At 41.3% G+C, this 12,231-nt stretch overlaps 1 protein-coding gene across 1 annotated transcript in view; it reads left to right on the top strand.

The window, feature by feature from the left end:
• Positions 1–2,177: 2,177 nt before the first annotated feature.
• The window catches only part of ofcc1 (orofacial cleft 1 candidate 1), a 41,353-nt gene continuing 31,299 nt past the window's right edge, over positions 2,178–12,231 (top strand). Inside the window, exons 1-3 of the mRNA XM_034572896.1 lie at positions 2,178–2,304; positions 4,722–4,974; positions 5,707–5,870. Of these exons, the coding sequence (XP_034428787.1) occupies positions 2,210–2,304; positions 4,722–4,974; positions 5,707–5,870 (512 nt within the window). The 5' untranslated portion in view covers positions 2,178–2,209. The remainder of the gene's footprint in view (positions 2,305–4,721; positions 4,975–5,706; positions 5,871–12,231) is intronic.

Raw genomic sequence — 12,231 nt, 5'->3', positions numbered from 1 at the left:
TGTTGTGATATATTCTATGGTGAGATAAATGACCCTTCTGGAACTGATGATACATATATACAGAAGTAGTAGATCCGAAGATCACGACGCCATAACCAATCCGGCTTGGGTTAACCCCGCCTACCTCATTAGCATGTGGACACAGAAAAACATAAAAGCTTAGTTGAGTTGACTTTAGTTCATTCATTTCAGTATTATCCAAAACTATTCTGCAAAACAAAATAATGCACCTGATGCATCATTACATTTTCCATTCCAAAGTAAAAATGTATAAATGAATGAATGAATGTAGAAATAGATAAATCAATGTAGGAATACAGAAATAACTTGTTAACTGAAAAACAATTTAATCATGTATTTGATTATTTATTTCTGCATTATTTGTTTATTTATTTATTTGTACTGTCAATCATATATTTATGATAATTCCATTTTTTTGTCCATAATGCTATGACTAATCAGTCATATTAACCTCAGGGCTCATGTAGGGACAAAGAAAACCACTAGGTTGATATTTATAAGATACCTTTATTAGCAGTGTTGTTGATTAACAGTGTTGTTATCACATACTGCTGTTAATAGTAGCTTTAAATAGTAGCTTTAAATATCATAAATCAGTGCCCTCAGACAATTTAACGTGAAATTAAGAATCAACAGATGCAATGTAATTCCTATGATCATCTCACTGACCTCACGCAGGATATATTGAGAACACATGCAGTGAAAAACCAGCTGCGCTATTAAAATCTCAACCACACAACTGACCAGTAACTGACTTCTCATCACAGATCTTTATCTCCCTCTGCCTGAGTGTATTTCAGCCAAGCTATGAATGTTTATCAGTCTGAATTGACTGTCTGACCTCAGGATGAATCCTCTGAGCTCTCCCACATGTTACCGCTACACCCTACAGTGCCATGTGCGCGCAATAAGAAAACTTGACAACTTCAAATAATTGAACACTTCAGAGATTGAGCCCACCTCACAGGGAGAGCAAAGATTATCTCTTTTTGTTTTGTTTTAAATGCAACTGTGGGACTGTTTGTGTTTCAGCAGCAATACAAGCAGGGCAGGAGAAAAAAAACACACAAAACGCAACGCTGCATTTTGATGTAAGTCTAGCCCTAATTATTTGTAGAGAGGAGGAGAAAGCAATACAACTGATTTTTTTTCTTTTCTCTTTCTGTCTTTAGGCAGTGTGTGATTTTCCCTAGATACACACTACAAAGTGAATTCCAACTTTGTTCTGGGACACAGTGGTAAGACACAGGGATGTCCACAGGCAAAGGCCTGAAGTCACACTCTGTGATTCGCACCATATCTCTACTGTACACACCTATTTTAGCCTTGGTCTAATTACTGTCAGCCAGAGGATAGGGGTCAGCGGTGTCAGCCTTTGTGGACATGTGTAAACTATATCATGCATCTATGCCGGGCTACGCACATTGCAAGGGTACACATTCATTTACTTCACACGTTTTACTGCCCCATACAGTCATGTGTGTAGTATGTGAATTTTTGGGATATTGTAATTTCTTTCCTTTTACTCTCCTCTCCTCCTCTGCTCCATCTGTACCCTCCATATGAAAGGGAATAGTTGAGCAGGCCTGACAAAGGGCGGCACAGAGGAGGCAGAGGTGCTGGGGGAAGCCGAGCACTGCTGGAAGGGATTCCTATCTGTGTCTGTGTGTGTGTGTGTGTGTGTAGTACATTTGTGTGCATGTGTGTCAGTTTTAATGCTACATTTCCCTACCTTTAATGTGTATCTGATGATGGTAAAAATTCATTTGAATATTTTCCGCGATGCAAAGATTTGCTCTGTAAATCCCAGCAAATTTAAGGTCGCGAGATCAAGGGTAGTAACTCAATGCAAATGTTTTTTATTCAAATAATCATTTCTGATGCTGTCGCCCATGTACAGGAGCTACTTAATCATCCTGTGTTATGGTTTGATGTGTACGGTATCCATTTGAGTTATATTGTTAATATTATAAGGAAGCAAAACATTAAGTTAAGCTTTAAGTTGTCAATCACGGTGTGTCCAAAAAACAGATCACCACTGACAGGACCTGTCTCCCGCCCCCCGCGCCTGTCCGAACGAGCCCGCCTGGCCCTGCACATGCTGTCGTCCGACCTGGGCCTGCCGTTGCCGGGGCAACAGCAGCCGCGTACGAGCTGGCGCGGCTCTGTTCGGCAGCTCAGCCTCATTATGCTGCTGATGGCTTTGATGTGGTTTGTGAGGCTCTACCTGCATTACTGCAGCCAGTGGCTCTACCTCCAGGCCATAGCAGTTCCTGTCAACAAGTGAGTTTGCTTCCTTTGATATCGCCCTGCACGCACGCACACACACACACACACACACACACACACACACACACACAAACACGTACACACACACAAATGCATGTGGGCAGGGGGAGCATATGAATACATGCACAAACATGGAGCAGAACTACCTGTGCATACAGACACCTTAGGAGCATCGACACTAACATAAATCCCTGCACGTGGAGGACACATCCATAGATTACAGAGGCCTATAGGCAAATCGCAGAGGGATACACATTGACGCACGCACAGAGACACACACACACACACACACATGCCACGTACGGTAGTGGTGAAATGGGATGTGAAGGGGGCCGGAGCGGTGGAGAGAACGAGGATGTGCAGTGTGTCTGAGTGGGCGATGGCCAACGCACACACTGGATAAATCCAAATCATCGGTTTGGAATCCCCCCATTAACAGTTTAACAAGACTCTCTCAATATTAACAGACCATTGTTGGAGGAGTTTGTTGATTTCACCACCCGGCCTTCAGCCCCAACAGGCTACACTATTTGGAAGGAATTTATTGTTATTATTTGGTACACAGCATTGATAATAAATAGCAATAAAATACCACAGATCTGTTAAATCACATTGCAGCACAGCATATGGTGCTGATTTAATTCATCACTATAAAAAGAGCTGGCTGCAAACATGCATGCGGGCAGGATTTTATTACAATAACATGTGGGGTGCAAACATCACACATTAAATCATGGAAAGTGATAGAGGAAGGCAGAGAGAGAGAGAGAGAAAAGAAACTATGTGGCCAAATGGGAGAAAAAAAAGGATGGACTGAGGGGGCGGATGGGAAGGTGGAAAAAAAATGAAAATGCGAAAACAGAGGGGGTCAACGTCGGATGACAAGTTCCACATGTCCGAAGCTGCCGCTCTCCCTCCGAGCATTTCTCTCTCCATGCAGTGGCCAGAGCTGGTGGTGCCCAGTGACAGAGGGAGAGAGAGGGAGAGAGGGAGAGAGACCTAGTGACATTAAGAGTAGCTGGTGTGTTGTCAGCCTCCCTCACCTCTTGTTCCTATTTCACCCTCTTTTTTTCTCCTCAATCTTAGCCTCTTTCTTCCCTATTATCCAACCTCTGACCCCATAGTTTGCTTCAGGAACCTGTGAGCTCTTTTTTATCTTTGAAACAAATACAAGTAATAATTGAACAGTCAAGTCTTGTGTTTTTTAATGTATTGCTTCCAATTGAGTACTCAGAAGTGACCAGGTTGATCCGTTAGTCGGACGGGCTTGGGCCAGCATTCAAGAAAATGTCGCAGGTTGCAGGTGGGTCAGGGTTATTAATAGACTATGTTATAAAAGCTGAACTTGCTAAAACATTGCGAGCAAAAGGTTTCGCATTAGGCTGAAATACACGCAATACTCGGCTGTGATTGCAAAGAGGTTGATAGGGACTGCAAACATTTGAAGGATTTTTATATACACAATATGAGGATACACAGTATTTGACTCTCTGTGCCACTGACACATTGGAGATAGGTCTTTTTTTGTTCTGTGTTGAAGTCTGAGTTGTGCTGGGAGCTGGCCACTGGTTGACGTTTACGCTACTGTGGGTAAGAGAGACATTGAGACAATGCACTCAGGAGTAAGCATTAACGCCGCGTCTCTTGGAAAATTAATCCCAAGACCTTTGCACATCAGGCCACAGGCCGTTACAGGCAACCGAGAATGTGAGGTCTGATTTTGTAAGTTACGCTACAGTCTATTCAGACATTGGCTATAAAAAAAAAGCGATTAATGCATGTAAATCGCCTCCTGTTCTTACATATAGTACCTTTAAGAGATTTGCCTGAGATAAAAAAACCAATGGACCTCTACTGTCAGATTAATGGAGAGAATCTGAGGAATGCTCGACTCTTGGAGCAAATCAGATGGAAATTAATGAGCAAAAACTGGACCTTTCCTCTCCCACCACTGGCTTTACCTCCTCGTGACTGATGGCAAGATTAAGAAATTCATGAGGCTTGCTGTGAATGGGGAGCCTAACTTACAATAGCAGGTCTGCAGAAGCAAAGGTGTTAGTACAATTACTTGTAGCGTCTGTCAGTTGGATTTTGTTCCTTTATTTATGCTTTTTACTTGAATTAATATATCTACAGATTATAAAGCCAATAAAATTAGCTTTTAATACATATTACATGTAACCATGTAATCAATAAGGCAGCAGAGACTAGTAAAACAGCCAGTTTTAATGTTAATTGTCATCAGACTAATTAAATGTGATTGAATCAAGCACAAACAATGTAACATTGTGTGGGAATTACTGGAACCAGTTGCCCTTGAGCTGCAAAGCATCACAAACGCAAATATACAACACTGGTGCACACAGTCGACACATATGCACATCACCCGCCTCCATTTCCTCTCCCGCCAGGTTCCAGTTCCACGCACACACGGTGGAGCTTGTATACCAGAGTTCCTTGCTCCACATCTGGGAGGAGATGGCGATGCTGGTGGTGGGTCCCCTGACCTTGAACGCATTAACGTTCCTGCTGGTTCTGATCAGATGGGGCTGTCAACAGATATTTGGCTCACTCCCTTCCTTCACGTCAAAGTTTATCATGGCTCAGGGAGTGTGGACAGTCCTCGACCCTCTGGCGGTCTTTGCAGTGGACGCCGTCCTTGGGGTAAGTCACTTTAAAAATAGCTTGGACACTTGTGCACTTTAAATAGGAGTTCACTTTATCTTGGCAAAGTGACTTTAAATATAAAAAAAAGGGGTGAGGGTGAGACAAAAACTATGCAAGGAGAGATGGGTCTGTTTTTTTTGTCTATGAGGAAGACATGAAGTGATTTAGCCTGCTCACAGTGGTGAATCATTTGACAATAATAACTCATTTTATACTAATTAATAAGAGATTAAATCATTTCTTATATTATTATTTTTTATAGAAGATTGAGATTGAGAGGAGCACCAGCTGAACTGTATTTCAAAAGCTGCGTTCACAAGAAACGCGAAGCAAATTATTTGCGCATTAAGATTAGATACAAAATCAAAGTAAAAATACGACACTCGCGCCGGGCGTCATGAAAGGGCGAGAATGACGGGATGTGATTGACGCAAAATTCACGTCATGCGCTTCACTAAAATAGCAGATTTGCATGATGCCGTGAAAGCCAATCAGTGTTGAGATGAAACTCAGCGGAGACAGTTCCGAGCAACGAGTGAATTTGCGTGTCGGGTGTACTCGTGTTGTTAGTGCGAGTACTGGGAGTAAACATAAATGACACAGTGCAAGTAACGTGGCATGAGATCCACTTCACGTTTGGTGTGAATGCAGCTTAAAACGCTATTATGAATGTCCAACCTCATACACATTTGTATTTTTTGTCTTTTCATTCAATGTCTGTCTCCACAGCGTCTCACCTACAGCCCAGACACACCAGTGGGGGACGCGGCAAAGCTCTACTGGCACTTTTATCGAACTGACCAATCGGGTGCAGCCGGGCTGGTTATCACTCTCTTCCTCTACGCGGTCCTGTTTCTGCTCTCCATCACCATCCTCTCCATCTACCTGCTCAGGTGAGACAAATAGGAAGATGATGGCTGACGAGCGAACAGACACTCTGTGGGTCAGTCTCTGTTGTCTCAAATTATTGTTATTTATTCTGATCCCAGGAAATAGACTGCACACATGAATATATAGTGTAGAGTCTTCTTAACCATTCCTTCCCCCACCAGCCGACTACACAAAACCGCAATGAGGCCAAGGTCATAGTCAGTCTCTTCTCTGAATAACAAATTCCAGTAAGAACGCTTCACAATAAGGATCTCTGAAGACACTGCAGACGCTCCAGCCTTCTGGGGTCAAAGGTTACACTGACCCTATGTGAGGTATTACAAAAGGTTAACAGTGATGCAGCAGTTTCACATACAGCATGTTGCAGTAAATTCCACACCACACTTCTTCCCTTTTTGATCGTAAGAAACAACAACCACAACACAACCGGATATACACCAGTGGCCTATGAATTCCATCCTGCATAATCTAACAGTGGCCATGTACAGAGGCGTATTACCGAGTAAAGATCCGTGATAGAGGTCATAGGTCAAACAGCAGGCACACTTTAGAGCAAACTTCCCAATTGCAGTGAAGAGGAATATACATGTCGCTAGTCTGCCTTCAGTGCAAGAAGGGAGAAGAAAACCCAATGTCTAAGTCACATATAACATTTAAATCAATTTATCAAAACAATGAGCATGGATAAATCAAGTATGGCTAATACGATTACTTCTAATATAGCAACATCACAATTAATTAATAGGCTGATTTCAAAACGTAATCTTAAGAAAACCACAATATTTTCAACCTTGCAGGATAAAATTTACAGTCCCTTACAGTGTCTCAGTTAATGGTGATTATTTCTTTTAGGTACAGTGATTTCTTATGGTAAATACAATCCCCTCAAACGCTTAAACTATGAGATATCACCAATATCTGGTGTCCCTACTACCCTCTTGCTGTTCTTACACCTGGGTGTTTTGTATCCAAAACATTTCCCATTGATATTAAACATATACAACTAATATAATTATTACAATTTGCTAGTTAAAAGAACCAAGTTGTTTAAATGTACAGAAGTGATTATAAGAGTCATCATACAGATAAAAATAAGGAATCTAATGATTCTAGGCCCCAAACTGAAAAACTACTTGATTTCTGGAAAGGAAATTACATCTTTTTTCAGTTCCCTTATTTTTCTTTACCCCCAAATAATTGTTGCTTTAATTTCCACCAGACCTTTGTTGTAATATCATGTTAATGTTTACTGGAACAACTAGAATGGCACTCAGTAGAGCGCATGCCTCGCCAAGGGCCAATAGTTTCTTCAAGTCCAATCAAGCTGCACCGAATTTCTCACACTCATAGATATCAGGCCCTTAAATGTGCCATATTGTTTTTTAGTATTTATTATTCCATTGGGAAAATGCTGAAAATGTTGAAAAAACATCTAGCAATGTTAAATAAAGTGGAAAGAAATTCCTGGATCTGCACCAAAATGGGTTCTTCCCTTACTTGCCTTCACAAAGTAAACCAACAAAGGATATATCAGAATATATGACTGTATACTTGTATATGCAGTTGTATGGTTTATCACTGAGGCCAAACATAGTGGTAAACATCTTGGTTCAGGTTTTTACACGTAGACTGGGTAGACTGGGTAGACTGGGATCCTTTCTTATGTACCATTGCTCTTTGACCTCTGACCTTGAGCTGTGTCGGACCTTCCTGGTGACTGAAAATCAAAACATCGCTTGGGCTGCCAATGTGTGGAATCATCATCCGGGTGATTTTGAATGGACACAGTCTGTAGGGGCAGTCTGTCAATGCAGAGGAAGACCATTTCTCAAACACTCTGGGACTCAGCAGCCAACTATTCTCGAGCACCCGCTCAGAAATATGTCCCCGCGCCCCCGCAGCCTCGTGCCCATTCCCCAGCATCCGCCACGTCGTTCCCTTATCTGTCCACAGAGAAGCACGAAACAACAGAAAAAACGAAAATGAATGTTAATCCATTTTGATTATGTAGTGGCATGGAATTACTTTTGAGGGTTAGACATCAGCCTCGCACATCTACACACAGACACACACTGAGTTATTAAACACAAAAAAGCAGAAGAGCGGAAATACACAAATGCACCACACAGTTTTTCTTTCGGCATAGCATACATAGCATTCTCTGCAACTGGTTGGGAAATTGAAAGCGTTTCGAATTCAAAAGTTATATGTGTTTTGATGTAGCGTGAACATGTAACCCCCTTACATTATCCGATTAGGCTGAATGTTTTGCATGGTTGGTGTCACTGCAGGTTTCATACATAGTGAAATGGACTGCATATACATGGTGGTGAATGCACATACTCTATCTTAATGCGCTGTGTGTTCCACTCATGTCTTGCAGATTAAGGTCAGCCATGCTGAAGCATTTTACTTGCTGGGTCTGTATTGTGATTTAACACCTCAGACAGCAGATTTCAGCAAATGTCTCTACTGAGACATCCGGAAAAAAACGGAACATTAATGTGTGAATCTCTTAATTTAAAAAGCGCTTTTCGCATACAGTTGAGTCAAACATCGCCTATTTTCTCAATTTCATAAAAGCCCAGGAGAATGACACTGCAGTGCAATGAGAGGGCAGATTTCTACAAGCACTGTGCTCTACTAATTCAGAATGTGATGCTTAAAGGTTACATATTAGTACTTTTCTGATGTTTCTGGTTTTAATATCCATTAAAATATATATTTGTTTGACTATTAAACCATCTCATTGTAGTTTTACACTTCTCTTACATTCACAGGGCGTTTTGTGTTGGTTACCCAGTCCTTACTGTTGTTTTAATGCACCATCACAGTCACGGATTATTGCCAACTATTGTTGCTTACTAAATTTACAATTTGGTAAATGCACATGGTGATAGTCAGTGAAGACTGAATTAAACCAAACGGTCAAATTCAGAGTAAAATGCTGGAATCAGTGTGGAGCTATAAACCGGAGAATTGGGTCTGGTTCTGGTGCAAACCCCGAGATCATGTGATAGTGTTGAGGTGATGTTATTACAACATCCAGGTCACATGCAGGTGGTGGAGCCCACTATACTCCTGCCTCCGCCATACTCTCCTGGGCTGCTACACCCTCTGGCGTGCCGGTACGGTGCCAGTGTGCATCGAGGGCCAACCAGGGGTCAGACATTACGTGTTGCCAGAATCCAACACCACTGGGGACATTGGGATTTGGGTAATCAAGCAGTGGTGGGGAAAGCAAAGACTGAAAAACTATATGTGAAATAGTCTCTACCTGGGAAGCAGCTACTCAGACAAAGCCATCGAGCAGCTTGTCTGTTTTTAAAGAGCTCGGAGTCCGATATCATCCTTCAACCCTGAATAATCAGGTTTCCAGTCCACACACACACAATCGGCCATAGGAATAACTGATTATGTGTAACTCAAAAAACAATACAAATGGTAAAATAGTAAACTTATGGCTGCAAGATTAAAAAATAATCCAATGGTCGGTAGAAGAATAGTAATAAGAGAAATAAAAAAGAAAGAACTAAATCTGTAGAGATCATTGTGGAGGCCAGACTAAATACATTGGTAAAAGTATTTGATTTTATATAAAAATATTTAATATAATACATCAATCGAAACAGTAATGTCAAGCTTTTTAAATAAAAGGACAGCAGGTTTTGCACATGATAGTAAAATGTTGAGGGGTCGGTGATAAATTACTGAATAATGTAACTCTGCATTCATCCAAGGTGTGTCCCCCCCACCCTCATATGAGACACAACTCCATTAAAGGCTCAAACTGTAAGAAAACCCTTATTGAATTAATCAGTTCGAGATTGGCGGCCGAGGAGAGGGTGCCATCTAATTTCCGTAAGCGGGACGCTTATCGGGCTCCAGCTAAATGGACAATATTAAAACAGCAGCTAGTAATAATGACTTCTGCCACTCAACCGCCACTCGGGTTTGTATTGAATGTAGGCCACGAGGCTGAAGCAAGGATGATAATTTTATGGGTTACAGTTTCCTATTGGCTGCAAGGAAGGGGCTCTGACACAGAGCGTGACCTATTTCTAAAAAAATGCCTCGGGCTATATGTATAGATAGAATGGACTGTTATCCTTTTTTAATTACATTTTAGGAAGTCTTTATTCATTGGCTGCAGAAATACATATCAGTGATGTGTTTTACACCTCGATCCTCTTTGAAACTTAATAAACAGCAACACTACATTGATAATGGTGCAGTTCACATCCAAACAATTACATGGTGAAAAAAAAAAAAAAAAAACTTAGGTTGCATTCACTTACTACAGTGTTTCTGTATGGAAAGATATTCAGTCTATCCTGTGTCTATACAACTAAATGGAAACAGAAAATATCTTTTATAAGAAACATAATGCTGCCTGCAACATATAATTGAATGCATTAAACATTTATTGATGACAGCACAGTCTCCACAGAGTGGATGGGGAGTCCCATTATAGGCCTGTGATAGGCAGGGAAAACCCCTTAAGGTTACAGAAAGCTTGTCGTTCAGGTTAAATGTAAATAAGAATATATATATCTTTCCCTAATCTTAACCAAGTTCTATAAGTGCCTTAATATACATAAAACTGTTAAATAATTCAGTGGTTACTGTTGTTGTGAACATTATGATATTTTCAGTAGTAGTAGACATGTAATATAATTAGTGTCCTTATTATGTTTATCATCAATACTGCTGATGCTCTGAGGGTAGTGGAGGGTCTGGAGCCAATCCCAGCTGACATTGGGCTACAGGCGGGGGTGCACCCTGGACAAACAACCATTCACACTGAGATTCACATCGATGCTCAATTTAGAGACTCCAGTTAATCTAAGCTGCCTTTGAGGTTGAAGGTTCGAACCCAGGACCTTGTTGCTGGGAGGCCACAGTACCAACCACTGCACCGCCATGCTGGCTGCAATCGCATCTCACACAAAACGTATATATGCAGTTAAGTTGTCTGGAAACATAATTATTAAGACACTGTGGTTTCAGTTATACAAGGTTGTATCTGTATAGAGGTCCATTCAGTACAATAAGCCTTTTACACAGAAGGTAATAGGTCATAGCTCAGTTACTCAGTGACCATCTCTTCTGACAGGAACATTAGAATGATAAGTTGTTGTGTAATTAATATTTGTTAGTATGGGATTGATAACTATTGCATTTAGCACATTATTTATACTCAAGTCACTTTGTTTAAAATGTTCTAATCTAATCTAATTAACAAAAATTAGCATACCAAATACCAACGGCTTAAATATTAACATTGTATGCTGAATAAATACAGAATTATTAGCATCATGTATTCAATGTAGGTTTCCAACTCACAAATAGCCCCGCATGTTTGTCTTTTGGGAAATCGTGGTCATATTCTGTTTAAATGGAATCCATAGGTTTGTACATGTCGTCATAGCGACCACCCTATACTTAAAGAGAAGCGATATATAGGTCTTATCATCCAGGTTATATCTCACATCTTTAAGCACGTCCTACACAGAGGAAATGAGCCCGCTTTGAAGCGCCCGAGATGCAACAATGTAGAATCTCTCCAAGAGAAAAGCCGCATAAATGAATGAGAAGCACAATTCAAGTGTAGGATGAAAATGAATGCAATGCTATTCCTGTGTCTGAGGTCAAGATTCTACAAACATCCCTCTCCCAGGAGCGATGGGGAATGATGCTGAGTTCAAAGCTCCGCGCCAGCGTCTTCTGTAAATCCCTGTCTCCTTGATGTTGGTTTTATTTGAGAGTTGATTACCCTCTGACAGGCTAGAATCTCTATGGAAGGGCACAAGGTCTGCAGGATTTGATGGTCAGCCAAGGCATTTGTTTACAGACATGGTGATTTCTTTTGAGGGGTTGGCTGTGTGCACCCTTGTGTGGCGAAAAGAAAAAGAAGACTTTGGTGCTGCGCGCTCATCTGGAGGTACGAATCGATACGCTTCTCTGCCATGCTGAACGTTTCCCTGTGACTCAGGGTGGTCTCTCCTGACACATCTGCATCCAGCGCGTCTGTTGCAGCTGCCATCTTTGAAGCGCGGGATTAACAGTGAAGAACATCCGAGGATCTGACTCCCACACATTAACACTTGTACGACCACGCAGCTGCAGCAGCCGTACACAGACATGTCGGCAGTCAGCATGTGTTGCCAAAGTGCTTCCCCCTCACAGGCCAATTTGTTTGATTCCTTTTTTCTCTTTGAATTGCGGCATTAGACTTTTATCATGATACCTGTTCAAAAATCACCAACCAATTGTAAAAAAAACCCATAATCTTTGACCTAAGGCAAAGATGTATGTTTTTCCTTGCTTTGGCATTTAACCCTATATGATTGTTACATGGCA

Source organism: Hippoglossus hippoglossus, chromosome 20 (genome assembly GCF_009819705.1).
Source record: "Hippoglossus hippoglossus isolate fHipHip1 chromosome 20, fHipHip1.pri, whole genome shotgun sequence".
In the NCBI taxonomy this organism is placed as follows: domain Eukaryota; kingdom Metazoa; phylum Chordata; class Actinopteri; order Pleuronectiformes; family Pleuronectidae; genus Hippoglossus; species Hippoglossus hippoglossus.
This window is presented reverse-complemented; position numbering and strand designations above follow the sequence as displayed.